Source organism: Molossus molossus, unplaced genomic scaffold, assembly GCF_014108415.1.
Source record: "Molossus molossus isolate mMolMol1 unplaced genomic scaffold, mMolMol1.p scaffold_m16_p_8, whole genome shotgun sequence".
NCBI lineage: Eukaryota > Metazoa > Chordata > Mammalia > Chiroptera > Molossidae > Molossus > Molossus molossus.
This window is the reverse complement of record NW_023425402.1, coordinates 104,656,167-104,679,706: the sequence shown is the minus strand read 5'-3', so window position 1 is coordinate 104,679,706 and position 23,540 is coordinate 104,656,167. Positions and strand designations below refer to the sequence as shown.

Here is a 23,540-nt window from a genome sequence, read left to right as displayed (position 1 = left end):
AATGAAGCTAACATTTCAGTTTGCTTTTTTCTTACATTTAAGTAGAAAGTGGGTGTATGCAACTAGTAAGTTAAAATACAATACCTCAATAATTCTTTATAATTCAGAAATCAGCAAGGTGGAATTTTTAGAATCTATCAGTAAGTAGTCTTTATTTTTAACAAATTATTGGTTTTAATTATTATCATAAGGTGTTAAAGATTTTTCAACCTCTAAAATTTTTCCTTCTGAGCCAACAAAGATGTTTTTGGAAAGTTATAATTTGAGTTCTACCTGTTAGACTTGAGAGTATTACTGACCCAAAATTACTTTTCTTATAATTAAAAACAACAAAAAACCAGAAACCAGGGTAGATTATGGGGAAACCCCCACAATGTTGGCTGCCTTCTGAGATTCAAAGCAAATAACATCAAGACATCAACATTAAGAAGTTGCATTCTCCCTCCCCACTGGTTCTGCTTAACACAACCAGGAAGCATCTTTCATTTCATCTTGGTTGTTGCAGAAGCGAAACGTGTCTACAGAGAAGGTAACAGCAAGTATCTACCCTTTCTTCTCTGCAAAGGAAAACGCTGATTAGACTAGAGCTCCGTATGAATTTCCCAAGCATTTACTCTTCAAACCTTCAGCTCTATCAGCTTAAACCAGCGAATAAACAATTAACAGCAGCCTCCTTCTGGAGTTCTGACCGGATCGCCAGATTCTGCAGTGGGAGTCTTCTCCAACTTGCTTTTCCTGAGCTGTGCTCTCCAATACATCGTCTTACAAAAATTAGCGTGTTAATTAAGCCTTCTTGGCAAGTAATTGCATGTTAAGGTTTTTTTTTTTTAAAGATCTTTTGATTCCTGATATGAATGTAAAATAAAGGTTACTATGGTGCCATTCATTTTTTAATGGCACAGAATTAATTTCTTTAGTAAGAAAATAAAGACTCTACAGGTAGAAGAACATAAAGGCTAAAAAATTCCCTTATATACACATTATCATTTTTGTTTCTTGTATATCATATGGAAATCAACACCTAATTTCAAGATTATCAGCAGTCTTATGCAAGATGTAATTTTCATCTCACCTGATTCTAGCGTAGGTAAGCATACATTATTCATCTCAAAGCAGCACTCCAGAGTCACATGCACCAACATTTCACACCTTTTCTGCTAATTTCTGACAGTGCATTGGAACAGAGCTGATGTTATGCTAAACCATGCCCAGAGTGTAATGTTTATATTTTCAGGTAGGCAGTTTTGAAATAAGATGTTTCAGATACAACAGCCCATGAAAGATTTAGGCCAAAGGCCAAACTTGTCATTTACTCCAAGGCTGCTATTAGTTCCCATGTAAATGGAGCAGTAACTGGCTTTAAATTTCTGAAGTGCACAGGGGTGTGACATTCGGACTGTCACTGTGTGGAGGACAATTTGTACAGAGGTGCTTGTTTACAGCAGCATTTCATCAACAGAGGTAACTTCTCCGAGACACATTCACAACACTCATTTTGCTACTAGTGCAATTATAAAGAAATCCCTTTCATGGATAAATTATTGAAAAAAGTCTTATAAACAAATAAATAAATAAGCAAGCATTAAAGTAGAATCAGTTAATTATCCAAAAACCCCGAAAAAAACAAAACCAAAAAACCAGAGCCACTTACAGGGCTTGACGGAGTCTTTGGCCAGCCTGGGCTGCTAATGCTATCACTTTCATCTCCATGAAACGAGGAGATGCTAGCAGAGCTGGGGGACATTGGGGAAGGGACTGGCAGGTTGCCGGGGGTTGGGGGCTGAGAAATACCCTGAGAGCTGTAGCTATCCTGTGGTAGAGGAATAAAAAAAAAAAAAAAAAAGACAAAGGTAGGGCAAACTTTATTTTAAGTAACAAAAAGAACATCCAGTTAACAGACTAACTTTTATATATACATAAAGACATGTACAAACAAACACACACAAACACAGACATAAAGGTATTAAAACAACATTCTTAATCAGTGTTACTTGGCGAGTTTGCTGGATGCTGAGGCCACTGAGCCACCATGCTTACTTCAAGCTCACATGGAATGCTAAGCATGGGTTACCCCGCATGAAAGAAAGAAAGGAAAAAAAAAAAAACCCAAACCAAAAAAGCTGTTCACCTTATTTATGAAATAAGGCAGGAAAGCAAAATATTAAGTATGTTGTTGTTGCTGAGGCGGCCAAAACAGGAAGCTACAAACTGAAGGCAGAGACATGGCTGCAAGAATCAAACCCAGGCCAGACCCTCACCTCCCCACCCCCCAGCGCTCTCTGGGCGGGCTGTCCCTCCGCCCCTCTCCCGCGACCAGGAGTTAATGCCGTGAGAACTAGTAACTTTCAGATCCACACCAGGACGGGTGGGGAGACAGCGCAGACAGGGCGCGCGGATGAGGGCATGCAGAGCAGGGACCAGCGCGAGCAGAGCGGCCGGGCCCAGCTGGGCAGCGGCCGCAGGCAGGCCCCACCGCGTGCAGAGGGGAGGAAATACCTTCGCCTTGCTCTCGGGCTGCGGAGCGCCTTCTTCTTTGCCGTCTGCTTTGAGGGGCAGGGGCAGTTTGGATTCGCCAGGAGACATCATATCTGCAAGACCCATAGATGCTAATCGGAAACAGGAGAAAGAGTTGAGGATTATACATATGATTCGTCAGGCTGAGCTCCCGCTAACACAAGTTACTGAGGGATGCATGGGGCACCTGAATTTCCCTTGAAGGAAGAAAGGAAAACAGAAATCGCAACAGAGCACACTAATTTCTGAAATCTAAATAGCATGACATTCTGGCAATCTATTTAAAAATTTATTTAAAAATTAAAAAGCAATCATTTTCTCAAGATCCAAACCACCGAGAGTCAACTTACAGCAATATTATTGAACAGAGTAGGTGACAGGTGGGAACACGCCCGATCTTTAAACTGCTTGTCGGTGCTGAAAGCAAATGCTGGTTGTGTATGTTTTCACCTGTGACTAGAGGATTTAGTGCTTTCTTAAGTTCCTAAATTCACATAATACAGCCTGCAAAATCATTTGATATTTTATATCGTTTTATCTGAAAACCTTATCTACTGCATGTGGTCTAGTCTAATAATGGAAGACAATCATAACAAATGACTTCAAAGACAATGATCAAAAGTAAGTTCTGAAGAATTTCTAATTATTCTGCAATGGGGCTGGTTCTCTTTCAGCCCGGTGCACTGTGTGCATTGATCAGGCCTTAGCAGAGCTCAGATGCCCAGGGCAGACACCCACACCCGCTCAAGGGTCAACCCAACAATCCCAGGCAAAACTCATTTTCTATCTCTAGACCCAGAAATTCAATCAAGTTCACCTATGCTTCAGAATGAAGGGGTCACCAAAGAACAATGGATTTATACACATTTATCGCAAATATGAATAGACATTTTCAAGTGAAGAATTTGGGTTTGGACTTCTTTGTAAAGGAAGAGCAAGGCCACAGGAAGAAATGAGTGTTGAAATCCGGGGAGTAACAGCTGAATCCCTGCAGAACCCCACGGTGAAGACCATCTGCCCAGCACCAGACAGACCAGGAGAGGCAGGGAGAAGAGGGGGCGGCAGCAAGGAAGACGGGAGAGAACTGCGAGCAAAGACCAGAAGACACTCCTGTTTCAAAGGGAGCTAAACCCGAGGCTTCAGGACGGGACCCGCTTCACATCCTGCGGGAGAGCTGTCTCCAGCAGGCAGTGCCCGCGGAGCATGATGTGCCAAACACAAAAAAACAAAAAAAAACAAAAACAAAGAAAAAGGAAGCTTAAAAAAAAAGGCTCCACAGATTGCCTACTACAAAATGATTATTGCACATATTCGTGTATTACTATGTTTTAGAAAATAATTAGTTTTAATTACAGCAGTGAGAGAGTGAGCAGGGCTCTGCGAATTAGCTGGCAAGCTCTGTGGTGCTAATTTGCTAATATCGTTAGCATCACTGCAGGTTGGGACCAGAGGTCCTGCCAAAAAAGCCTACCCTGCCATGTGCCCATGGCTGTACACGGGCACACTCAATGGTGCGCTCTAATGCCTATTTTCCAGTGGCTTGTGTTTCAAAGCCCATTTGCAGCCCAGTCAGCCCTTGAAGTCATCACCACACACACACATCATAATTGGGATGTTTTTCTTTTTTTCCAAATTACTTTCAATACTTAGACTTTAAGAACTGGAACAAAAAGCTTTTTCAAGTGATGCAGCTGCAGAGAAAAATCTATTGGGATCAGCTAAAAATGCTGTTATTTTTGTGAATGTGTGAAACCTCAAAAAGCAGCTGAGAGAGATTACACGGAGAAGCCCGCCCTGCTGCTTTTGGGTGGTTTTATCTCTGGGGTCTAGCGAGACAGGAATCGGTAAATCTGTACATTAAGAAAGACCCTTTTTAGAAAGACAGAAGGGGGAAAGCAAGACGAGCGTGGAAAGGGGCTTATTCATGAAAGTCCACATATCCTTGCTGGTTATTCAGAGTAGGTTCAAAGGAATGACAGCCACCCAATTCCAGAGAAAGTGGCAAAGTCCCGGACACGCAGCTCATGTTAAGTCCTGCTTCTCAAAAGGCCACGACAAATAGTTTTTGTCAGCATTTATAATACATTACACCTAAACAGTATTTAAAAAAATAAAAAACAGCAATACCTTTCTTCGTGCATTAAATGTGTTAATGTACACGGAAGCAAGTTTGAAGCATAAGGAACTAGGTAGCTATGTATTATGATAATTAATGATAACAATTTACACTGATTTAAAAATAAAACTTAGCCCTGGCCGGTTTGGCTCAGCGGTTAGAGCGTCGGCCTGCGGTCCGGAGAGACCCGGGTTCGGTTCCCGCTAAGGGCACGTACTTCGGTTGCAGTTTGTCCCCGGCCCTGGTTGGTCGTGTGGGTGGCAGCCACTCGATGTGTCCCTTCACGTCGATGTTTCTCTCTCTCTCTCCCTTCCTCTCTCTCCCTCCCACTCTATCTGTACAAAAAATGGAAAAATATCCTTGGGTGAGGATAAAAAAAAAATAAAAAAATAAAAATAAAACTTAGACAAATATAAGCATATATATTGATTTGAAATTCTCCAAACGTCTTCATTTAAAATATATAAAATATTATGTATTTTAAAGTGGGCATTTGGGTTATACAAAAATAAAAGCTGCGAAAAATTGCATTGCTTTATTATTTTAAGAGATAAATAAGGACAAGACTTACAGTAATCATTTTATTTCACATTCCTGCCTTACAATGTAAGTTTTATGCTACTAAAGGGATCATATGGTTTTTGTCTACTGTGGCTTTTACTATTCTTTTGTTGGAATGCTTATTTCTGACTTCTCAGCAGACTTCTCAGTGAGTCATGCAAAGAGCCACATCCCAGGCCACGGGATCCAGGGGCAGGGTTTCTTCCCTCTCCGGAGAAGGACACCACTCTCCGGGGATGTGTCAGATCGGGGCACTGAGGGCCTGGGGGTGCAGCCAGCCCAGGGCTGCAAATCCACTGCAGCAGGGCCTCCGGCATTCAGGAGCAGAGAGATTTCTTACGTCAGTGTGGGCCCAGGTCCTAAGGCAGCTAGTTCACCCTGGGTTCAATATATCCAAGAAGAGCGTAAAGAACACACGGTGGAGTCAAAGTGAACTTAACACTCGTTCTGCTCCCCCACTTCCTCTCAGTCTCCGTGCGAGGCTTCGAAATCATTCTCAGAGGTGGGCAACGACCGGCTGCGCAGTTCCTCTCTCTCCAAGGTAAATGACACACCCCACTCTGCAAGATGCCTTATTCCTTGTTTCTGAAAACACAAATGGGCCTATCTATGTGCATCCATCTGTAGATGTTCATGACTATGTTTATATGTGGCGAATACATAAAGAACACGGTTAACATAACACATACAAGTATATGAGACGCTCACGAGAAACACGGCTCTCTGCCCGGATCAGCGCAGTCTTGGAAGAACGGCCCGAAGAAACTCCCCTACGCTGATGCGCCTCCATGGGGGCCAAGCAAGGGGGATGCAGGACCCCATCGTGCCCACCGCAGCCCGCTGCCCACCCACCCACGGCAACATCAGCCTGAGCAAAACCAGCATGCACACCAGGCGTCCCTGTTCCCAGGGGGGCAGCTCCTCCCGCCTGCACGCTGCGCCGAGGCCCCCAAGAAAGCCCCAGCCACACACGCAGTCTGGAGCCACCAGTACACTTGGTATAACTCAGTGTACGTTTTTTTTTGTTTGTTTGTTTTTACCAGTTTAAGAGATGTGGTTCTCATAATTTATTGTCTTTTGTATTTTTTTTTTTTTTGGTGGGAGGAGGGCAGCAATCCACCTAAAAGAATAACTGAAAGTAAGCAAACAAAAACCCAACAATATTTATAAACTACCCAGACAACCACTAGCAATGGTGTCAGACCTGAAACTCCTAGTGAAAGGCCCTACAATCTCAAGACAGAAAACAGCTGTCCATCTGGTAGATTTATATTCTAGGCACAGATCTGTAAATCTTTTTTTTTTTTTAATTTCAAAACAGCAAATTATCCAGTAAATGGCTAATGTCACACAAAGCTGCCAGGAGAGGTGTTGAGCGAAACACCTCTAAGTCAAGCGTTCATGCGCACACACGGAAACACCTGAGGAGCCTACTAGAAATTCTGACTGTGGGCTGAGGTCTGTACTTTTATTTAATAAGCACTGCGGGCACTCGGACAGGTGGGGAGCTGCGGCCACTGTGCAGTGTGACTGCCCCTTTCCTGCCAGGACAGCCTGTACGGGGGACAGTGATAGGGACAGGGAGGGGACCCGGAGGCCGAGCAGAAGGCCTGGCCCGCGGCACCTGGCGCTCACTCCTGCGTGCAGGGGACTCTGCCGGACGCCCTACCACCAGAGAGCGCCTCCGGCGAGCACACGGACAGCCACAGCCGGAGGGCAGTGCCTGGCTTAGGGGTCCTCTTCAACATGACGCTTACGTGCAGACTGAGCAATATTCTATGGCTAAAGAATATTATACAATGAAACACAAATCAGTGCCATGCAACTAACAACAGAATATTATATAAGGTGAATTTAGCAAGGTTATATGGACTTACAATTTTGACCATAATAATACATAATTCTAATCTTTTAATCCAAATGCTATTTTTAAAAAGCTCCTTTAGAGGAAACCCCCCTGCTCACCATCCCACTTCCCCAGCACCTAAAGGGAAGGACAGTCGCCACTTCGTACTCGCACTGACTCCCTGGACACTGCTTGCGCCCTGAAGCCTGGAACTGCCCACTGCCCAGGAGGGCTGTGCTGGGCCCCTCACGCCACGGCACGAAGGTCCGAGCCGGGCAGAGGGTGCTGAGCACCGTGGCCTCAGCTAAGTGAGGTTCTGAAAATCCCGTGGCCGCCCAGCCACTCTCTGTACTTTCTCCACAAGTGTCCTTTGATGGAGAAGACGCTTCGCTGTTACCACGAGGAACTGACCTCCGCAGGCCCACACCACGCCGACGGGGGTGACCATGAGCCCAGCCCTTTCTGGCCCGTCTCTAGAAAAGTCACCTGAGCGCCAGCCAACTACACACCCCTCAGGTGCTCACTGCACCGGCCGGCATCCCCGGAGCCTGCCACGCAGCCCTGCAGACACGCGTGTACCGTCACCAAGCGACAGCAAAGCGCCGAATCCTCGATATTCTTCCATGTGCTGGATGATTACTTTCTATCAGACAGCATTTGACTTAATAAAACTGAAATAAAATCACATAAATGTGTAGGAAAAAATCTGATAAATGTTTAAATTATTAAAAATTCAATATTTCAAAATGCACAATGCAATAAAAAATATATACTGCTAGCCTGTACAAAGCCTGCGAGGATAAATGGCCTTTCCTGGAACAGATTACCTCTGTGTGAAATAACAAATAACTGAATCATCTGAATGGTGTGCAACGCCCCTCCCTGCGCATCTCCGTTAACCTGGTTACTCCTCAGGATACATAAATCTTCTGAGGCAGGGCACGGTGCCATCTGTTTGTTCTTGGTATGTTTGTGGCTCTGGAGTCCAAAGGAAACAGGGAAAAACGGGTATTGCTGATCGAAGGTGAGAATTTACTGTGTAGCTGCAATGCTCCCAAGTAATTTCACTTCAGCAAGCCAGACAAACCGCAACGTCATAACCCAAGTCCCCGTCACCCGGGAGCGTGGGGAGGCGTCCGGCTAACAGACGTCCAGGCTCTGCCCTCGTCACCGCAGCGTGAAAACTCCGGGGAGGAAGGGCCGCCGGCTCCACACCAGGAAGGCCTGTTCTGTTGATGTAAAAACTGTCATTCTCACCAGTAGTTTCTCTTGTTTCCTCTTCCACAAACTTTTAAAGGACGTGATCAGGGACAGGCTCTCTTAGCCGAGGCCGCAGACCCCAGGGAGGCAGGTGCTCGGGGGGCGCGCCCGGTGCTGTGCGCTCCCGACAGACCATGGCTTCTGGGCGCCTTTCAGAGACGGAGCGGCCGGGAAGGCAGCGGAAGGCAGAGGAGACAGAAAGCACCAACGAGGGGACGCCAGCCTTTGACTCCACAGGGTGCTGCGCGCGCTGGGAAGCACCCAGGGCACCGGCCCACCCAGAGGCCGGCGCACGGCCAGCTGCGGTCAGCTGACAGCGCTCGTCCTCGGTGGGCAGGGCCCGAAGGGGCGGGTCAGGCTCCAAGGAGTCTGAGAACACAGAGCCTGTGCACAGGTGTGGACACCTCGTATTCCCACAGACTGACGGAGTTCGCTTACTGCACTGATCAGATGGGTTGATAAGAATACAGTTGAGGCCATAAACTGGGTTGAAAAATTATAAACATACTGAAAAATGTAAACAGTTCACCAAAAAAGTGTATAATTTCCCAACAGAGACAATCTGCATTTCCATGCAGACATTTATTATTAATCCTCACCTGAGGAGATATATAATATATATATATATATATTTTTTTTTTTCCATTGATTTTTAGAGAGAGTGAAGGGAGGGGGGACAGAGAGAGAGAGAGAGAGAAGCACTGATGTGAGAGAGACACATATCGATTGGTTGCCTCACAAATGACTGTGACTGGGGCGGGGGATCAAACCTGCAACCCAGGTATGTGTCCTTGACCAGAATCAAATCCAAGACCCCTTGGTCCCAGGGCTGATGATCTAACCACTGAGCAAACTGGCCAGGGCTCCCATGTAGACATTTCAAGATGAATTTCCCTACAGGGAAAAAGGACTCCAACCCCTGCCCCTCTTTCTGCCCTTCAGTCATTTTCTCTGAAACAGGATTTTAAAATGTATCTCCACACTGTCAAACAGCTAATTAGATTTTGTCCTGAGTCGCCCAATACTCCCACAATGCCCCCCACCCACGGAAAGAACTCGGTGTATATATTTAGCAAGTAATCTCCAATGACTCCTTAAATATGTCCACATATTATACACAGAATGAATAAAAAGAATTTATATAAAATGTAATCCTCAAGTCTTAAAGCAGCTAAACAGACTGAACAGGTTTCCAAGCAGCAGAAAGGAGCGCGTCCCCCAGGCGGCCAGAGGCAGGAGCAGGCGTGCGCCTGGGAGAGAGGGGGCGGAGGGCGCGGCCTGGGCGCCAGGTTACCTGTGGAGCTGTTCACCATATTGGGCGGCATGCTGTAGGGTGGGGCCTGGGTGCTCATCAGCCCGGCGCTGCTGTTCATGGGCTGGCTGTACGGAGAGCTGGAAGTCATGAGTCCACTCTGGTTCAGGCCCGGGAAGCCGCCTTGCCTGCGTGGAGAGAAAGCACACGCACACGTGTGTGACTGGCACCGGCAGCCCTTTGCCCTGGCAGCCCTTTCTTGGGATGCATTTATGCAAGGGGCGGGGCTACTATTTTCATGTTTCTTTTAAGCTTAAAAGAGTGTATTTCCTGGAGAGAGAGGCTGAACTCTGTTGCTAAGTAATTATTTAATGCACTATGTAAAAATTCCAAATAATATAAATTTCACAAATAAATTCCACATTATTTAAGCTTGTCAAGGTTAATATAGGGGAATATCAGCAAGAAAGGGTGAACTTGAAATAAGAACAGGAATTACAAAAGCAAGCAAAATCAACTAACATTTTTAAATATCTGACTCTTTATTAACATTACTTAGTATTCTCACATCAAAAAGCAGAAGTCAAGGAATGAAAACAAATAAGCAGTGTAGGAATATTACTTAAAAAAATTCTTTGATCTAAATTTTCTGATATAATGAATATGAGAGAAAGCACTCCCCAAACTCCCTTCAACCCTATTGTCTAACATTCTGAAATTAGGTGCTATTAAAAACACACCAAGTTCCCTAGATTAAAATTACACAGTAAACATCAGACTTCCACTTCTTTCTGTAGGGTTTCCAGAGACAGAAAGCTTGAGGGAGCTTAGCCTGGATGCAAGTGTCCCCAGCAGGCTCCTGTCCTAATAGACCGGCCCTCCCCTGCTGCCATGCAGACGCATGAACTTCTCTCTTTTGGTGACTTAGTTTGGTTAGTTTTGTGTCTACACTCTGAGGCAAGTCTCTTCACTCCTGCAAATAGGCAAAGGGTATTCTTTAATCTGAAGGAGACAAGTGACATGCAGCGTCATTTCTCTAACTGCAGGAAGCTGGGGCGGAGGGGAGGATTTCACTGGCAAGGCAGTTTAATTCTCCCAGGAAAATTACAGCAAAGAAAGATAATGGCAATGTGGCAAAATCTTTAAAAGACTCCATATTATAGTCAAGATTTTCTGTATATAGTACCTTTAAAAAACTTTCCAAAGATTTGGCTACTAATATTTACTCTTAGGAGTAACACTAACAGGCGAGGTAAAAATCCACTTTGCTTGTCTGTTCCAAATTAATTACAATTACTACCCCTCCACCTCCATTAAACTGTCATTTTTTTTTTTTTTTTTTTTATCCTCACCCGAGGATATTTTTCCATTTTTTGTACAGATAGAGTGGGAGGGAGAGAGAGGAAGGGAGACAGAGAGAGAAACATCGACGTGAAGGGACACATCGAGTGGCTGCCACCCACACGACCAACCAGGGCCGGGGACAAACTGCAACCGAAGTACATGCCCTTAGCGGGAACCGAACCCGGGTCTCTCCGGACCGCAGGCCGACACTCTAACCGCTGAGCCAAACTGGCCAGGGCCATTAAACTGTCATTTATTGGCTCTTAATGTATAATAGTAAAAAAAAAAATTACAGAGATTCTTTAAAAGATTAACAAAAGTCATTAATAAAAAACAATATACTATTCTAGTGTAACTATTTTCAGTGAATTTAACTTTCTGGATTGTAGAAAAAGTTCAAACATGGCCTGTTTGAAAATTCAAAGTACCAAAGGTTTAAGTGTTTTTTTGTTTTTTTTTTCCCCCTCTTTTAAATATTATTTAAACAATTCAGGGAAATTCTGTACAGAGTAACACTTGATGGCTTGGAAAGAACATTCAAGAAGGCTGAAAGACGATGGTGTGAGTGTTTCTAGGAGAAAGGAGTGTTAGTTCAGCCTTGAACACCCAGCTCACCGAGGTTCCACTGGGAACAAGGACAGTCTGCTGAACCAGAGCTACAGTACCCACTGCAGTTCATTCAGAGTGGACCCGAGTCACCCTGGCTTCTGATTAACCTCCAGGTCGGCCCACACCTGTAAGTACCTTGCCCAGCAGCTACAGACGCATTCCTATGTGGTTAGGGTCTTAGCAGCAGGCAGTTCGCATTAACTCAACTATCTTGGGTTCCCTGACGTGTTTCCGTTCAAAGCACTTAAACTGTTTCAGATGAGGACAGTCCCCCAGTTTCCCCACGGAGATCCCAGGGAGCACATCCTTAACTTAGGGGCAGGCTGTTTCTGGAGATCACTTCCAACTCACTGACTGCTTCCAGACCCCAGCCAGCTTTGTCCGCCCTTCAAGACCCAGACCTGGGGCACCTCCTCTATGCAGCCCCCATCTCCTCTCCCTGGAGGCCCTGCCTTCTGCACACACGTCTTTCAGAGCAGCATGTCCTTTCCTTTGTGCTGAACAATTCACGTGCATGTCTTGGCTCTTCTAGGTGTGGATGCCTCCCGAGAGGAGCAACTGACACCTGACAGCTACTAAAACATATATTTTAAATGAATACACTGATAGAGAACATTTGTATCATGGTCGATAGGAATTATGAAAGACAGCCACCGTTTCAGGCTTCCACCAAATTCAGTTGCACACCCCGTGGCCTACCACGTGTATGTAACTAACGGCTCCATAAGCACACTTGTTCAGAACTAAGGTGGGAATGAGAATCGAACATCAAGTCCGCCAGGCGGACAGTGAAGCGAAGGAACTCAAGGACTCATCCAACGCTCTCTACACTCTCTCCCTCGTCTACACTGTCACAACAAGATGATGAACATATGTATTATAGAGCTATTAAAAAATACCCTCAGGGAGCAAACAATTAAAGATTTAAATGTCTGTGTTGGAGGCCAGGTGCTGGTTACAATGGTCCTCGACTAAACCATGCCCACAGTTCTTAAGAGTCTGGTGAAAAAGCCAGGGTCTTGGCTCTGTCACTAGCCACACTTTTCCACTGTCAATGGGATTAGGGAACAGATCACTTTGGCTCGCTGGACCTCAGTTTCTACATATGAAAACATGGAGGGATGGGCAATGATTTTAATGTTAAAACTTTATGAAGTTCTTACAAATATGCGTTAACACGTTTTCTGTGCATTACACATTTAATTTTTTAAATTCCTAGGTGGAATCATGCTCACATACAAAGAAAGACAGGATCAGAGTTTAGATAGCCCAGAGCTAACACAGAGCCTGAAGACACAGAGACAACAACTGGCAGAACAGGGTCCCCAGGCCTGCGGCTCGGCTGTGTCCACTTCTTCCTGCAGGGCCCTCTGACACCGCTGACACTGGACAGACCACGTGTAACGCCACACTGAAGCCGACGCGGAGCTGATACCGGACAGACCACATGTAACGCCACACCGCAGCCGACGCGGAGCTGACACCGGAAAGACCACGTGTGACGCCACACCGCAGCCGACGCGGAGCTTTCTGTGCGTCTACCAGACTCATCTGCAGTTGGGGACAGCTGACAGATCAGAATTGAGGGCACCCTGCAGCGAGGTGAACAGTGGGAGGCGGTGGAGGTAAATGCAACAGCTCCCTGGACACCTGCTTCCAGGGAGGAGCTTATCCTGTGTGCCGCAGGCTCCTGGGGGCCCCCGCAGAAAAGCAGCCAGGGGAATCGAGTCTTCCCAGGAGCAGGGCACGTGTGGCCATGAGTGCAGCACTTGGCTGCCTGTCTGAATGGGGAGAGAGCCAGCCTTTCATCACCGCAGATGAAATCCTACTCATTGTTACTTTGGAAGACTATTGGTGATTTTGAACAAGCAAGATGGGCTTAATACTAAACAAGAGCTTTCGATGCATTCTGTTGATTTCGGAAATTGAGACAATGTGTTCCGTGGCAGAAGACGCAAGGTGCCCCTGCGACCAGGCGGAGCGCTCCGGCTCAGCACAGAGTGGCTACTGCGGAGGGTTTCCGTGGCTCGAGACAACAGCCTCGAACCGCCTGGCTCACCGCCATCAGCAGGACCACAGCCACCTGGGGTCGGCCCTCTCCAGAGGCAGCTCTCACCAACGGTGGCCCCTTCCTGCCACAGCAACACCGGAGTGCTCCCAGCGGAGTGAGGAGGCAAGTCACTCCCCAGACACTGTCTCTTTCAAAAGGACACAGGAGCAGCAAAAATACAAGCTGAAACGGGGGAAACATTTTCACTGTACAACCTTACCAAAAGTGCACAGTGCCTGGCAGAGCCAAGCACCCTAACCTTGACCCCTGGGTCTGCGGACCCCTGGCTTGGTTTCCAGTGGGTCCTGGGCCCAGACAGTGTCTCTTGCAAATGGCTGAGCTGATGCCGCAGATGCCCGGCCTGCAGTGGCGATGAAGGCCCGTAGCGCCCGGCAGGGACTCGACAAACACTGGAAAAGAACATGTTGTTGTAACTAAGGCAGCCATTGGCCTGCGCCCTGTGAAATGACGAGCTGGTGGCGCTCACAGACACAGGTGCTGACCACAGGCCCGCGCGTACTGCGGCCAGGTCTACAGATGGCCGGGCACCCTCCCTCTACCAGGTCTACGTCCAAGTATGACATGGATTGTCATTTAAACACCCACACCTGCAGAATATGCAGAACTGTATTTATTTTTTTTATTTTTTATTTTTTTCCTCACCTGAGGACATTTTTCCATTTTTTTGTTCAGGTAGAGTGGGAGGGAGAGAGAGGAACAGAGAGAGAGAGAGAAACATCGACGTGAAAGGGACACATTGAGTGGCTGCCACCCGCACGACCAACCAGGGCCGGGGACAAACTGCAACCGAGGTACGTGCCCTTAGCGGGAACCGAACCCAGGTCTCTCAGGACCGCAGGCCGACGCTCTAACCGCTGAGCCAAACCGGCCAGGGCCAGAACTCTATTTAAATCGGTCTTTGGTTGGGACGAGATGCTGGGGTTTAAGATCTGTTATTCAGTGACCAAGAAAAAGGTTTGTTAATGAGAGTAACTCAGAAGTGGGCCTACGGACACATCTCCCGAAAGCCTGCGACACACGAGGATCTTTACAGGTTCTCCCGTAGTCGCTTCGGAGAATTCTCAAACATCAACGGTCATCTGCCAACAAAGGTCTGGCTTTGGGGAAAACCAAAGGCAAACACCAATTTTAGAGACGGTGGTCAGCGGTCCACTGAAGGTGGAATACCACTTCCCACTAGAGTTCGAGTCTGGCAGTTAAAAACATTAAAGGAAATCCATCTAAATATCTTGTTTTATGTCAAGTACAGTAAGATTAAAAATAAACAGTCTGTCCAGGATTTTGGTGCTCTAAAAGAAATCTGTGGCTGTATGGTTTCAGTAACCACCACCACTTTCTGTCAGCAGTGAGTCAGGGAAGTGTGGAATGCGTATCCTGAAAATGAACGGATTTCCAATACAGCTCTTTGGGGAAGGGTAGGGACAGAGAGAAGAAAGGCTTTGGAAACAGACACTACAGGAGTAAAGCCACTGTATTTAAACCTAGAGGCAAAGACCCACGGAGAGGAGCCCCACGCCAAAGGGTCCTAGCAAGTCCACAGAAAGCTCACGGGAGTCACATTCAAAGTGAACAGCAGCAGGAGCTGGCGCACGACTTCGGGGCACGCCTTCGAGCACGAGTCTCCGTCGCCGTGGGCTGTCACTGGAGGCGCGGTTTCATTTTGAAGCCAGAAAAGGCTGCTGACTCACTGAATGAGTTAGGCTGACACTGAAATGTGGGCCCCTTTCACTTAAACCCAATAGCTACCAGAACGGGAGCATGAAACAGGAAAGCCCAATTCCAACAGTTTATTCTTGCAGAGCTCCAACTTCACACAGCACGCCCTATTTTAAATGTTTTATACACACAAGCTATTTTCGCGAATGTGTCCAGCGCTGGTGAAATTGACTTCTAACCTAAGTCACACTGTGAGTCTTCCAAAGTGGTACTGAGAAGGACGACTCCAGTTGAGAGTGTTTTCAATCGAAAATCTGAAAAGGGAAAAACACTCCCTGTGTCTCCAAAACAACACAATCAAACAGACGAGACGCTGTCCAAGCCCTGGCCCAATTTGGTGTGGCGGATCTGACCCATCAGCACACCTGTAAACATAAATGCATGAGTGGTTCTGGTGCAGAGTTATAGCATCAGTTCAGCCGGCCAGTTGCTCTGGCTGGGAACCAATCCAGTGAAGGTGAAGTGCTTTCTATCATTAGACCAAAGACAAAGAACAAACAGAAGTGCCAACGACTCAGTCTGTAGCGTCCTGTGAAACCACAGAGCAAAACAAACTAAACTACTGCACCCCTTTCATTCAGGGAGACCTGCTAGAAATAACTAATCAGAAATACCTTCCGTTGGGTCGACAGCTCCAACCACGTGCTCAAGCTTGTGTCTGAAGACGGGTGTGGGAGGAGGGGAGGAAGCTCAGCCCTGGTCCCAAACAGACGGAGTCAGACCCGCAGGGCGGTGAGTATCAAGGGCACCAGGCTGTGGGGTAAAAGGGAGGCACAGGTGCTGGGGGAAAGCTCCCTGAGGGATCCACGGGGGTCAGTCGTGAGGGCGACAGGAGGGGACAGCTGGCGGAGCGAGAGGCAGACCAGCAGGACGCGAGAGCAGAGGGGAGGGCCACCCACGCAGGCTAGTTCGTGAGGTTCTGTCTGTACCCCAAGAGACAAGGGAGCAGACTGGAGGTTTTTAAGCAGGAGAAATGCACGAACAGAGGTGTACGTCAGAGGCATACTCTGCTCTCTGACCGTGGGGGACATTCTGCAGGCAGAGGAGGAAGGTAGGGCTCACCGCTGTCACTACGCCAGTCCCTGGAGGCGAGGAAGGCGCTGTGGAACGGGGCGTGGGGAGCAAGAGCTAAGCCAGACCTGGAGGTGAACGTGACGGGGCTCGGTGACGAACGAGATGCTGTGAGGAAAGGTGCCCACCGCAGGGCTGTCACCAGCTGTGGATTTCCCGAGTCTGGCTCAGCATGGTGCCTGAGCTCCCAGCAGGCAATGCCGGGAGACAGCCGGTAACTCCGGTCGGGAAGGCCGTGGGGCCCTCCCATTCCTCGTTCCTGCCTGAGCAGAGCACCCTTCACAGCCCTTCTTGAGCGTCTAAGATCTTCCCTCTGTTCCCTTCAAGAAAGCTGTGTATGATGTATGACAACAGCAACAAAGCTATGGCGACAATTAGTCATTTTCCAGCTATAAACAAGCAACTCCCCAACCCTTTGGTAATGGACAGGTTTAAGTTTTATGTTTTCCCTTTAAGAATGGGCAAAGAGGAAAGTTAACTTTGAACAGCTCTATGAAAAAGACCTTTCAGTAGATGGGCGGTGGTACCGCTGCCAGCATATTCCCGAGAACGGTCCCTTTAGTGAAAGTTTAGCGGACCCCTCTCCAGAACAGAACGTGTCCCGGGCCTGGCTTTGCCACAGGCCTCTGTGAGGTGACAGTGCCCATGGGGTCTCTCCGTGTCTGAGCTGTTCTCCTGGTTGTCTCCACCTCCTCCAAAGAGCTGTACTTCACCCCACACCCTGGTGAAGCTAGTCCACCAATCAGAGAGGAATACAGCACATTCCATGCTGGGGTTCCTAGAAGCCAGTAACTTCAGAAACATTTCCCCCTTTCTGTCAACCACTTCACGCAGACCTCTCACTGGTCCCAACCTGTTCTCGGTTCCGCCGGAATGGCACCTCGTGCACAATTTCAGGACTCAGTATTCCTGCTCACCTCGATGCAGGGAAGCCAGTGAGCGGCTCCTAAAGGAGCGACTGATCTCTTAACGCAGTGAGAACACAGCTCAAGGGTTTTGAAGCGAGAAACTTCCTTGTCAGGGTGTAAAGAAAATGCAAAACCCGTCTGGTGCTTGAATTTTGGTAACTGAGAATGTTCTCTTCATCTCAAAGGCGATTTTAGTTTGCTAAGCCTCTTGTCTACTATTGTAAACTGTTTACTGACAATCATACTAAAACGAGCTCAACGTCTCCTTTGGAAGAAGCTTCAGAGGTGCTGTGTCTGCACCTCTCTGGCTGCTTGAGTTCAAGGTGCACAGAAAGCCACGGGGGCAAAGTGGGTCCCCAGACCTGTCTTTTCCCTGCCAGAGGCGCCCTCAGCGCTCTGTGGGTTCTGATCCAGTCTCCCACTGGCCTCCGACAGCAGGCAAAGGCACAGGCACGGTCTGGGGAATGGCGGCCGCTGTCCCCGTGGAGAGAAAGCAGCCCCTTGATGTCCTCCGCAGGAAGAACGGGCTCCTTTCCAACCGCCCTCAGGTTCCCTAGGTAGAAGGTGCACGTGGAGATCACAATGCCATTGACGAGATCTCCAACAATGTCCCAAGAGGGCGCGGTCCCTTCTCAGTGACAGGTGCCCGCTGTCTCTGCAGGACCCCCTGCTGGGCACCGGGGCGATGAGAGCCTGACCCGGCTAGGGACTGGGGTCTCCGAGGGGCGGGTGCCTCAGGTTGGGGAGCACGTGAGCCTGAAACACTGAGGAGCTAGGCAGCACCAAGGGGAAGTGCCGGAGTGATGTCTGAGGAGTGGCATCAGCCAGGTGCAGGGACCTCTATGTAGTCATAGACTTTGGCACCTTTAATGGACCAGTCTGTTGGCTGAGAAAAAAAAAGGATTTGGGTCCAGAGATCTCCATCTCATATACTTTGCCACAGCAGTAATTTGTGAAACTCCCTAACAGAATGCACTTGTCCAGGGCTATCATGCCAGGAAATATATTAATATAGTCATTTCTAATTTTTAAAAATCCTCCAAAAATTCTTATCAATTTCCTGAAGTACTCGCGGCATCGGGCGGCCTAGTTACTTAGGTTAAGAAAGACCGCTCTGACTGGGGTGCACGCGTTGGGAAAAGGCCTGCCGCTGAGCAAGGGGAGCTCTGTGCCCCAGGGCGGGAGGGCGGAGCCCAGCAGGCTCCTACCTGGGAACCGCTCCATCAAAGGCAACCCAGCAATGGTGACTTTCAAAGCAAGGAACAAAGCCTTGTGTTTGGAGCGGTGCGTTTTTATGTGGCTTGTTTAATCTATGCAATGGAAGTGGACTTCAAAATAAGAATGAAGGTCAGGTTGAGAGGAGAAGCCCTGTGAGAGTCAGGGAATGCAGTGCTCCCCTGAAATCTCCCGGTCACCACGCAACCCCAGGCGGGGCGAGCTGGAGACAGCACGGCCTCTTCACCGCCTCCCTGCTCCCGCCCCTGCGGCCCGGAGCACGGGTGAGGACCCCAATCTCAGACTGAGGACAGGCACATCCAGAACGAGCCTGCGGGCTGGACCTGGGCCGTGATTGCCACAGTCATGGCCTTTAGTGACCGAACACCCGGGGCCGGCGGGCTGTGCTGATTTTTCCGGTGAGGGTTACACTGCAACGCTCAATCTAGATATGACAGCCCCAGTTGGTCTGGGGAGAGGGTGTAGATATGTGAGGTCAGAAGACAAGAGGCCCAGACCAGCCACCGGGGCACACACTCCACGGAGACACCGTCTGCGGACTCAGGGCCCCAGCCCCTGGCGTCGGCTGCGCTGGCCAGACGGAAGGACGGCACCCGCTGTGAGGGGCGGGCAATGTGAGCGCAGGAGCAGGTGTGGGGGGCTGGGAGCTTGGAATGGCTCAGACCATGAGGACACTGGTGTCTGAGGACGCGACAAGGCAGAAAGTGAGGGACTCGGGGAGATGGCGGTGGGTCGAGAGCGGCGGTGCTTGAGCCACAGCAGCTGGCACACCAGTTCCTCCTGCGGTCCCAGCGTCCAGCTCTAGCCCAGCGCCGTCGGCACTCCACACCCCTCGGAAAAATGCATGAACAAGGGGTGTCCCAGTGGGCACCTCCCTGCCCCTCCCCCCGGGCCTCCCCAGGGCCACTCAGGGAATGCCCCGACTTGATTTGGTGCAGGAAGGCCTGCTGTGACTTCGCACTCTGACCAGGGTTCCACTACCCTTTCTTCAAGGAGCAACGAATGAGCTTTATGACTGCCATGTAGTTGTGGCTCTGAAAGATCTGACTGAAACACAATTTAAAATACCAACATAACAGTCACTCAGATTTTAAATTTTGAAGGGAAAAAAGGGCTGAAAATTAAAGCACAGTATTTAGATGATAATGCAAAGGCTTATATTTAACTGCAGAAATACAACATGATTTAAGCCTTTGAAATAGTTTCTCTTTTTCTTCTAATTACTTTTCAAATCATAGCTATTACTTTAAAACTGAACTGTCCAAAATCCAAAGGGCTAAATTCTTACTTAAGACAAACCACCCGGGCCCACAGGCCCTCGGACCCCACTCCAGCTGGGGCTCGGCGAGCCCTCGCCCTCTTTGACATCTGGCTTCTCGATCGCCATTGGTGGGTCCCCAGCCCGTGGCTCCTGGTCACCACAGAACTGCGTCCCCTGGTCCGGAGGGAACCAGAGACGTCCTGGCTGCCAACTGCAGGAGGGGAAGTGAGTGTAAATACACTGCACTGAAGAACGGTCGCCGGACGGTGTGTGTGTCTGTGGGGTACACGAGACACAGACAAAAGGGCCATGAACCCAGAGGACACACCACCCCCCGGCGTGGCTAAGTGGAGCCGGGTGTTTCTGAGCAGACGCGGCTCAAACTCCAACAAAACATCCCACCACCTCAACACCAACACGTTGGGCGGCTACTGGCAAGCTCCCTAAGGCTAAGACTCCACGCAATCTCTGTGCCCCATTCAAGGGTGGCTAAGATTAAAAAATAATGTTAATTAAAATCCTCAATCTCGTATTTTACTAAAAGCAAAAACATTTAAAAACTAACTTCAGTTATCCTCGTTTTCAGTATGACAAAGTATAACAATGTGGGTCTCCGGACTGTGGTTGTGATATTCAGGATAAAAAGAGAACTTTTCAAACAGACTCATCGTCTCTAACGTTCAGAAGTCTAAGAGTTTTCCTCCTCGAGATGTCCTTCTGGGGACAGCAGGGGACGCTGGGCGCCGCTCACGGCGGCACCGTGCAGGTGTCCGCACTTCCTGCCACCGTCACCCCACGAGAGCGGCCCGCGCAAGCCCCACGCCGGCCACGGCAGCATGAAGCGGACGGGCGTCCGAGCCCCTCTGCGCGCCGCCGGGGGTGGGCTCCAGACACGCAGCACCCACGCTGCGCTTTGTGTCTGAGTGGGATGCGCAGAACTTCCTCTCCGGTGAAACCACGCTGAGCTAACGAAGGGAAGTCCTCGCGTGAGACACAGGGTCCCCCTAAGACACAGGCTAATATTTGGTTCTAACAGAATTACCTTTAGATATGAGGGGGAACTAGATCTGAGATTTTTAGAGAGAAAAGCTGTGGAGACAGTGCCGAGTAGCAAAGAGCAGAAGGGCCAGGAGCCACCTGGGCAGGTACCGGCCTCCGTCTCCTCCCTAAAATCGAGGGTAGAGGCTGGACGACATCTAAAATCCTTTCAGCTCTAATTCTACTATTCTACCACTGAACCTCTATATCCTCTTGGAATCTATTTTTATGAAAATATCATCTTACAGATCTGTGCCAAACATTGATATAAACTACGTAAACCACCAAAGACTCGACTGAAGTTAAGATACAGGATGTGCTGGCAGTGGTGGACTTCAAGGATCGAAATCCACCCCACGCCACAGATCTAGGGCTCACCGGGACCCTTGGAGCTCACTTCTGGGGAAAATCTGGACACCCGAAACAGCCAGATCTGCAGACCAGGGGTACAGGGCTATATGCCAACTGTCAGACACTAGCAGGTACCACCTCAAATGAATACACGGATGTGACACACGCTGAATGACCAAGAGAAATTCACGGTGTGTTTTAAGCACAAGCTAATGAAGTCAGTATTCGAACCATGCTGCAGCCAGTGCTCCGGCCGGGACACGGCGGTGCTGCTCCAGGAGGTCGCAGGCCAAGTCTTCGCGCTCTGGCTGGCTCTGCTCTGCTCTGCTCGGACCTGCCTCAGCACCTCCCCACACGATGCTCTCTATCAACGGCCATCAGGCCGGCTGAAGATGAACGTCACTTGCCATCCCCGAACCAGGCTTTTATAAGATCAACAACTATTTCCAATGCTCTGCTTCTCGTTACTTCAAAAACATGAACTGGAAATGCTTTAAAACGGAACACAGCAATGCATTTTCTGAGTAAAGAGTCTATCAGTGTATTGGGGGGGGGCGCTGAACAGATATAAATTGTTGATTTCAGGTTAATTCCAAATACTGGATATTGTTATTCAAGTTAGTCTAGTACCTGAACAATATGATTTGTCACATTGTATTGCGAATCCTCTTATACATCAAAATGAGGGATTCCTTTACCGAAAAGGTGAAAAAGAAAAAAGCAACAATTCACCTATTCAATCCTAACTTGTTCAATGTGGCATCCGTGGGCCACTCTTCAGAAAGGAAATCAGCAAAACGTCTTCCAAACAGTTACACCCGGGTGTTTCTCGCTCTACGACTTTTTTTTTTTTTTTTTTATCCTCACCCGAGGACACTTTTCCATTTTTTTTTGTTCAGATAGAGCGGGAGGGAGAGAGAGGAAGAGAGAGAGAGAGAGAGAGAGAAACATTGACGTGAAGGGACACATCGAGTGGCTGCCACCCGCAAGACCAACCAGGGCCGGGGACAAACTGCAACCGAGGTACGTGCCCTTAGCGGGAACCGAACCCGGGTCTCTCTGGACCGCAGGCTGACGCTCTAACCGCTGAGCCAAACCGGCCAGGGCTCGCTCTACGACTTTTAAATCCAACCAGATGAGGAAGCTCGAGGCACCCTGCCCACACCCCCATTTTTACAGGGAGCTCTTTTTTTAATTGCCACACCCCCTCTCACTCACGACCTTCATCGTCAAGTTGCCTTTCTCGGCTCCTTCTCAGGCTCCAGCCCCTTTGGGACTCCGACTCGAGAAAGAAGTCATCAAACACTTCTTCCCAAAGACAGACTGACACCGAGCGAGTTGCTCAGACTGCCAGCCGGGCATTTACCTGACAGCTGTCAGTGGGCAAACAACAAGACAAAGGCAACAACACGAGTTTCCTGCAGCGAGCTGTTAAGTAAAGCAGAAGCGTGTGGAAAACCTAAGTCCTCAACCACAGCTCTAACACGCACCAGACGTGTGCTCTCACTTTCAAGCTTCTGCTGGGGGCGGGGGGTGGGAGCACAACAGGTTATGTGTATTGCAAAGTGCAAAGGAAGGAAACTTTAAAATAGAAATAAAGTATTTTCTTTCTTTTTTTAAAGAAAGAATGCTGCAGACATGAAAGACAAAATCCAGAGGTACGGGGTGGGGCTGCGCAGATGAGCCCCGACCGAGCATGGTCAGATCTACGCAGAGACCAAACCTCTTCCTTTCCTGGTTTAACCGAGGGGCGGGGGCGGTCCCTAAGGAGCCTCCGGAGGCTGCGGCGGCGCACATCTGTCTCCTGGGCCGGCTAGCCAACACTGATTTTCCGCCCAGTGGAAGGGAGTTGACTCTGATGCATGCCATCTAAATTCATTTCACACAGCTGCTTCGGGCAGCTTGGCACGGCCCAGGCCGCCTGGGAGGGTCTAGAGGACTCCTGGGGTGGGAAGGGCAGGCCCATGGATCAGCAGCTGACGACCAACGCTCCCCTCTGCCCACTGCCACCTTCCTGTGGACTCATGCAGTGACCCCGAAGGAGCCACAGGAAAGAACAGAGAGGACAACCTCTCAGAAGGCGTGTGGTCACCCCATCCCGTCTGTTCTTGCACTTTCAGCGTCATGTTCACAGGACTCTCTGTTGGTCCACAGTTAGGACCACGTTTACAGGATTCAGAACTCTCAACTGCAAAATCAGCATCTGCTCTCGCTGTGGAAGTAAGTGTATACTGAGTACACTAGTGCAAAGCACTCTGAATCACCATTCCTAACCAGTGAAAGCAGCCCCACAAGGTCAGTCCTGAAACAGAGCTGGCTGGCTGCTCCCTATTCTAACCACAGAAACTGCCTACTGCACATGCTTCAGCCTCTGTAGGATAACCCT

General features: G+C 48.7%; 1 protein-coding gene across 7 annotated transcripts in view; it reads right to left on the bottom strand.

The window, feature by feature from the left end:
• The window catches only part of ARID1B (AT-rich interaction domain 1B), a 413,931-nt gene that overhangs the window by 27,581 nt on the left and 362,810 nt on the right, over nucleotides 1-23,540 (bottom strand). For 3 of the 7 annotated variants that reach the window (XM_036249054.1, XM_036249055.1, XM_036249057.1), the window contains 3 exons: nucleotides 9,592-9,737; nucleotides 2,497-2,606; nucleotides 1,652-1,810 (listed from right to left, as the gene is read on the bottom strand). In XM_036249054.1, the coding sequence (XP_036104947.1) occupies nucleotides 1,652-1,810; nucleotides 2,497-2,606; nucleotides 9,592-9,737 (415 nt within the window). The remainder of the gene's footprint in view (nucleotides 1-1,651; nucleotides 1,811-2,496; nucleotides 2,607-9,591; nucleotides 9,738-23,540) is intronic. The other 4 variants (XM_036249058.1, XM_036249060.1, XM_036249056.1 and 1 more) reach the window with 3 other exon arrangements.